Source organism: Thunnus thynnus, chromosome 6, assembly GCF_963924715.1.
Source record: "Thunnus thynnus chromosome 6, fThuThy2.1, whole genome shotgun sequence".
Classification (NCBI taxonomy): Eukaryota; Metazoa; Chordata; class Actinopteri; order Scombriformes; family Scombridae; genus Thunnus; species Thunnus thynnus.
Window position 1 is genome coordinate 31,896,493 of NC_089522.1, and position 7,706 is coordinate 31,904,198.

The 7,706-nt window shown below is 40.9% G+C and overlaps 1 protein-coding gene and 1 long non-coding RNA gene across 2 annotated transcripts; one reads left to right on the plus strand and one right to left on the minus strand.

The window, feature by feature from the left end:
- Nucleotides 1–558: 558 nt before the first annotated feature.
- Nucleotides 559–2,967, plus strand: LOC137185126 (uncharacterized). Its single transcript, XR_010928765.1, has 2 exons — nt 559–1,053; nt 1,177–2,967. It is a non-coding gene; the product is annotated as an uncharacterized lncRNA (long non-coding RNA).
- On the minus strand, nt 2,758–7,706 carry tsr2 (TSR2 ribosome maturation factor). Its single transcript, XM_067593405.1, has 5 exons — nt 7,455–7,706; nt 5,532–5,622; nt 4,603–4,694; nt 3,474–3,632; nt 2,758–3,175 (listed from the first exon to the last, which is right to left on the minus strand). Exons 1-5 carry the CDS (start codon nt 7,689–7,691, stop codon nt 3,071–3,073), a joined length of 684 nt encoding a protein of 227 aa, XP_067449506.1. The 5' UTR covers nt 7,692–7,706; the 3' UTR covers nt 2,758–3,070.

Sequence of the window (7,706 nt, forward strand, 5' to 3'; positions counted from 1 at the left end):
GCTGACCAAGTGCAACATCTCCCCAGAGACATACTAGCAGCAGTTCCGATCAACTATTATACCACCTGGCGAGAACCTAACCGAGACCTACTACCACCTTAAAGGCCTCTACCGGCGCTGGATTAGGCCAGAGCAGCACACCACTGACAAGGTTGGTGAGGCCATCATCTTGGAGCAGCTACTCCAGGTACTTCCCTTTGAGGTTAGGGTGAAGGAGCCAGCAGAGGGACTTGCGGCTGCCAAGCTGGCTCTACAGTACCTCAGTGCTTGGAGAGGACAACTAGCTACACACTCACAACAGTTCAGTACACCAACCAACACTCCAGCCCCCCAGCCCAGGCCTGCAAAGAGAGAGAATAGCCAGGAGATTCCAGGTAACACCAGCACTTCCCCAAACCAAGCATCTGGTAAGGACCTTGTTTATTTTTATTGCCAGCAGCCAGGCTACAAAGCTTCTGTGTGTTCCATACGCAAAGCTAATGTCACAGGTGCTTGCTATGCACCCCGGCCTGAAGTGGGGCCCACTGGGGATGAGGAATTGACAGTTCAGCACTAAAAAATTGTGATTGTCAATGACCAGCAGGTTATTGCTCTAAAGGACACTTGAAGCTTCGTGTCTCTGATAAAGCACAGTCTGGTGCAAGTAAGCAGTGTGGATTACAGCAGACAAGCGGACATTTTGTGTGTTCATGGGTATAAGCATCCTTATCCCAAAGCTGACTTAACTGTTGCCATTACTTTACCTGTTGACTGTTAGGGTGATAGAAAACTTGCCTGTTGATGCCATCCTAGGATGGGATTCACCTGTACTCATGGACTTAATGCAGAAAAAGAACTGCCAGTGGAAACTGACTCAGGGGAGAAGTGGGAGGTCAATGTGAATGTTTCTTGTCCTGTGATCACTCAAGCCCTGGCAAAAGCTGGTGTCCAACCACTCCCAGATCTTGACAGTAGTCTGTGTGAGGTTGGCACTAAGGGTCAAAGAAAACCCTGTTGCCAACGCTTCTTTTAAAAGCAGCTAAGTCCAATAGAACCCGAAGGAAAGAGTTTGCTGTCCAGTAAAATGTGGGGAGTACCTGAAAATATTTCTGTACTGCAGAGGGGAGATGAAATTTTTAAACCTTTGTTTGCTAAGGTGGTAGTAGAGACAAATGGAAACTGTGTGGGAAAGGCAAGGTTCATTGTTGATAGGGATGTGTTGTATACAGTTGAGGATGACCACAGACTCCTTGTAATCCCTGCTACCTGTAGATCACTTGTCATGTAACTTGCACATACACTCCCATGGGTGGTTCACTTGTGTTACTGTGCGACCCATGTCCCAGAGGCCTTTCCCCTGCACACCATCACTGCTCCAACTGCTCTGTGTTTTGGTACAACTGTTACCATGACCATTTTGGACTGTTTGGAGCACCAGCCACCTTAAAGAGACTGATGGACAAAGTCCTTCAGGGTCATGACAACTGCAGCGCAGCTTACCTCGATGACGTGGTGATCCTCAGCAAGACATGGAAGGAGCATGTCCAACACCTACCACTGGTCCTGGGAAAGATCCAGAAGACTGGGTTGACTCTTAACCCCTCCAAGTGTGAGTAGGCAAAGCAGAAGACACGATACCTGGGTTACCAACTGGGACTAGTAGAGGTGCTTCAGCAAGTGGAAAAGATGGAAGCTATCCAAAAAGCCCCGGGTTGCAACTATTGCAACCCCACTCACAGCACTGACCAGCAAGGACCAGAAGAACCCAGTAACCTGGTCAGACGACTGTGAAACAGCCTTCAGCATCTTGAAAGCCTACCTGTGTTCTTTCCCTGTCCTCAAGAGTCCATAATTCAACAGAAGATTTCTGGTACAGGTTAACGCATCCGCAGTCATCCTTGGAGCCGTCCTAGCCTAAAGAGACCCTGGAGAAGAACACCCAATCCTGTGCCTGAAGCAAAAGCTGCAGCCATGTGAGACCAGGTATTCATTTGTGGAAAAAGAGGACCTGGCCATTAACTGGGCACTGGAGAGCCTGTTATACTACTCGCTTGGACAGGAGTTTGATCTGGAAACTGACCACTGAGCTCTCCACTGGATCAGCCACAACATCTGCCTTACCTGATGGTACCTCGAACTCCAGCCTTTCAGGTTCACCATCAGCTGTGGTAGCAGATTACCCTTCCAGGTTGCTGCACATCGCCAACCTCCAGGAGGAGGGGGATGATGTGACGGAGCGGCTTTCTCACTGACTGCAGGTAGCGCACACACACACATTCCCCGCTCCCTTCCATTCTTGCTTAGTAGTCAATAAACCTCACTATTATCCCTCTTTCCATCACCATTTCAGTAGCGTGACCAAGGGTGCACACTTAATAGTTCTGTTTACATTTATGCATACATTGACATAAACTTTATATTAATTTCTCTGTTAAATAGTATGTTCTAACGCACTTTCATGGTCAAGTGAACTGCATAATTATGTTTTTTGTTTGTAATATTAATTTTTGCTGCAAATAACTTGAATGAAAATATAGCTAAACCTTTTTTTTTTTTTTTTTAAATATATTTGGGTTTAAGAAGCTGTAAATGCTTTATATGGTAAGAAAATGTGTTAATTGTTATTTCTTATACAAATATTAATCCTAGTGGTCACCCCTACTATAAATGTGTCATAGTATAGTAAGTCATGCAATAGTATGTAATGTCTTAGTACAATAACTCATTGTATGGTATGTTCAGTGTAGTGTAGTATGATGACACACAGGACACACAACGGTAGCTTCTACGGCTTTAATATAAAATGACCACAGAAACCAGAGTGAATCTGGTTTGATAACACCCCCCCCATCAAGGTCCACTTCAACACGAGTCATCGGGGCTTGACAAGGACGCCCACAGAGACCTGCAGACAGTTTTGTTGTGTTCTTGGTTTGGATATAATATATAAATATGGAGGCTGAAGAGCCTGCTGGATGCAGGATAATCTTCTTTCATTAAAAAACACACACACACACACAGAGTCCCATCCTGAAGGTCAGCTGGTTCATTCTCTGAGTTCAACAGTTCATTTTCCTCTCTGACCTCTTCTTCACTTCTTCTTACGGACCACCGTCCATCCGTCCTCTTCATCCTGAGAAGGAGGAGGAGGAGGCTCTGTCCTGCTGACTGATGGACTGGAGGCTTCACACTCCATCTGCACACACACACAGTTTATTAATAATCATCACCACAATGTTTAAAACAGCTCAGTGACAACATGTAGTTCAGATCATTCAAACAACAGCAAAGTGCTAAAAGAAACATACAGAGAACAAAATTAACCATTAATGCTACACTTCTCTAGTGAACATTATTCAGTCTGTATATTTATTCATATACAGTATATATAGAGTGCAAACTGCTGAACTACATGTTCCTTTGATCCCATCATTAGATAATATTGGATCTGCTAAAAATGCTTGAATAAAAAGAAATGAAACAAAGAGGCGTACCTGTGTTTCGTCGTCACTCTCCTCGTCAGACTCGGTGGGCGGGGCTGTGACCTTTGCCCTCTGAGTCGTCTTCTGTGTTAGTGATTGGACAGTTTGTGAGAGCTGCTGCAGCGCCCCCTGCTTCCACTGACAGAACATCTGCATCAGATTCTTGGACACCTGCAGACACACACAGACTGTTAAGTTCTGTCATAAATTCTATTTTTACGAAGCTTTTACATCTGTATTTGTTCTGGGATGTGTACCGGAGTACGTTATATTGAAAAGTGTTCTAATATTTTGTGTACCACATTAACATACATGAGGGGGGCAAAATATTAGGAACACTTTTCAATTTAATGCACTCCAGTACACAAGCACCCATTACGACCTCAATAATAAACATAAAGTAGAAGTTTCACCTTTCTAACAAAAACTGAAAGTGTAAAAGTAGAGTTTGTGGTTGCATTAAATTGCACAGGTGTTCCTAATGAAGTGGCTAGTGAGTGTATTTGCACAGTAACAGAACAGTATGAAACAAAAATGAAATGACAAGTGTATAATTAATTATTCATTTAATTAGATCCTAAATATGTGTCAAAATTATTTGATTTTATATCAAAATCCCTCTTGTTATTTTCTCCTGTTTTCCTTTAATTCATTCAAGAATAAAATTGGTTTTAAGTTTGTTGTTGTTTTTTTTCTGGGGGTATTTGTCACTATTCCCATCAGGAGATGAGGGCTAATAGAGTGACAGCATCTTATATTAATACCCATAAACATGAACATATCCTGTGTGTTACACCACGAGAACAGAAATGTAATTAATAATTTATCCACACAATAAACAGAAGGCTGCTTAATCACACAAGTATGTTCTGCTCAGATCAGCCAAATTATGTTATTTACCTGTTATTGTTATTTATCTGGTAAGTTTATAAGATGTTACAAGGTCACACGAGCGTTGTGTTTACATCGTTATCTACTGTAGATTTATGAAGAGTCATGTAAAAGATTTGATGTCATCTAAAGAGGGAAAACTTCAGCTTTCTTTACAGGGCCAAATGTTGTTGTTGGAGGCCGGATTTGTTTGTTTGTGTGTGTGTGTGTGTGTGTGTGTGTGTGTGTGTGTGTGTGTGTGTGCACATACCTGAGGTAAACTTCCATCATCCACCACTGTATCAAACTCCTGATCCATCAGTTGAGAGATATAGTCCTCGACCTCATACTGCTGCAGGTCAGCTGATCACACACACACACACACACACAAACACACACATTAATACAACTCAACAGACCTGGTGTTCACTTTTAGTTCAGATGTTACTTACAGACGTTTTAATTATTTATTTCATGTTTGTTTTGTGATTCGTTTGATTGGATGAAAATCTACAAAACACCTTTTTCTTCTGAGTGATGTGAAAAGTTTTAATGAGTTTTAGCAAAAAGAATGAAACACTTTCAATCTAATGAAAAAGTTTGTTTCTTTTCCTTCCTGAAACAATAAACATGATTCAAATATGACAATAAAGCAGCGAGTCAGCTTCTGTTCTACATGATTCACACTACAGCTGCAACAGTTAATCGATTAATTGATTAGTTGATTGACAGAAAATTAATCTGCCTTGTTTGGAGTCATTTTTTAAGACAAAATACAAAAAAATTCTCTGGTTCCAGCTGCTTAAATGTGAATATTTTAAATGTATAAAACATCAGAAACAGTGAAAAATGTTCATCTCAGTGTCTCAGAGTCCAAAATGTCAAAAATATTCTGTTAACTGTTTCATTAGATTATAAATTATATTATTTTTTGTTTCATGTTAGGTCGAGTAGAAGCAGCAAAGTCTCATATTCGGGAATACTGACTCATTAACATATTTGCTTGAAAAATTACTGAAATTAAAAATCAATTATTAAAATAGCAGCAGATTAATTCTGTCAATTGATTCATTGATTAATTGTTGCAGCTCTGTTTCTATAATCCAGTCTCATGATTGTAAACTTTAACTGCTGCAACATGTAACACTGTCATCTTATATAAAGTGACATCATCAGACTGTCAGCTGACATGTTACCTACCGTTGTCATGGAAATACTGCTGGACCACATCCACCAGCCAATCAGCTTTCTGCTGCCCGTACACGCCCCCAAACCCATTATCCACTGCGATCTGAAAAAAAAAACAAAACAACAAACACAGCCGGTCAGCTTCAGTCTGACCTTTGACCTCTACAAAAACATGATGGACAGACGGCTGCGTCACAGAGAAGAAGATCTGAGCTCCAAACTGTTTTACAACATCTCAGATGAAGAGTTACAGTTACTTCAGGCTCCTCTAAGACAAGAAGCTGCAGCGTCAAACGTTGAAGTTAAAAGTTTAGTTTTTCAGATTTCTGTCTCTGTTTCTTCTGTTTATTTTTGTTAATGAAGCACAAGTTAATCCATCCAGCTGATATGTGTTAACGGATCAGTCTGGTGTTTTTCTATGTTTTTCTTATTGTCAACAAATCTCATGTTTGGATCTGAACCAACAATGAACTGATCTACTAACAAGTATTGTGTGTGTATCCAAAGCCTGATATATCTTATTCCTCCGTTGTTGTTCCAAAAACTATTAAAAACACGTCAGTGAGTCACACGGCTGTCACTGGGTGACATGTTCCTTCATTATGAAGAGTTTGGTTACTTTACTTTGTTTAGAAACGGCTACAAAGACTAATAACAGCATCACGGTTTTAGTCTATGAAAGAGGCCACAGCGCACGTGCAAGAGCAATGGATAATATAACAAGCTTTTAAAATACAACACATTGTTAAAGATGAAACCAGTGGTTTCCAACCTTTTTGGCTTTTGACGTCTTACAAAAAGCAGTGTGTAGTCGGGGTCACATTTCACATGTCTATGAGTTGTTAACAGCTCCACCAAATAGTGATTTTTCCTTCTAAACTTCTCACATGCTTTCATTTCAATAAATGTTCAAATGATCCAATATTTCAGCAAAAATCAAAGATTAGAGAAAAAGTCCAAAAACTGAAAACAGATTTGAGTATCAGAACTTTGTTTTTTCTTCTTTCCTCTCCCATTAATCATCTCACCACCCCTCAGATTTATCTGCTGACCCTTTGGAGGGGCCCGACCCCTAGGTTGGGAACCACTGGACTAAACTAGCTAACTGTATATAAAGTAGTGTAAACTAGCTCCACCTCCAGCAGCTACAACAGTAACATGCTGCTCTAACACTGATGCTTCACTATTAATAATCTAATGATGTCATATATAATAATATATCAGTCAGAGGGACCAAACCACTACTTTTACTGCAATACTTTAACTACATCAAGCTCATAATACTTATGTACTTTTACTGCAATACTTTAACTACATCAAGCTCAGAATACTTATGTACTTTTACTGCAATACTTTAACTACATCAAGCTCATAATACTTATGTACTTTTACTGCAATACTTTAACTACATCAAGCTCAGAATACTTATGTACTTTTACTGCAATACTTTAACTACATCAAGCTCATAATACTTATGTACTTTTACAGTAGTAGGATTTTTCATTCAGGACTTTTACTTGTAATGGAGTATTTTTACATGGCTGTATTGGTAGTTTTACTGAAGTAAAGGATCTGAATACTTCTCCGGTCATTGTTTGGAAGTGAAAATTTGAATATTGATGAAAGCTTCTGTGGGTTTGCAGGACTGTGTGCGCCTGCGCCAACTAAAGCGACGCTAAAAGGCTAATGAAGTTTATTGATGAATATCAGCACAGAAAGATGCTGTTATGAGCTGACAGCGTTTATAACATTCATTCCTGATAGATACACACATTATGATCCGGATTACAGGGATCCTGGATCTGATCTGCAGCCTTTAGCCTGTTAGCATTAGCCTGTTAGCATTATCCCACGTGTCTGCAGTGAACACAGTAAACTCTCGGACCTTCAGTGAGCTGTTACTTGTCCTCAGGTGTGGTCAGTGTGGATATTTACCTGCAGGACCGGCCAGCTGTGCAGCACCGCTCTCACTCCGTCCGTGAACAGCTCACGTGAAGCCGCGGAGGCCGCCATGTTGGATCTGACAGACAGAAGCAGCCGAGACAAGAAACAAGAGTCCGAATCAGACAGAAACAGTTGATCCGCATCCCCGGAGATCCAAACAGCTGATCCGCATCCTGGAGATCCAAACAGCTGAACGGCATCCTGGAGATCCAAACAGCTGAACGGCATCCTGTAGATCCAAAC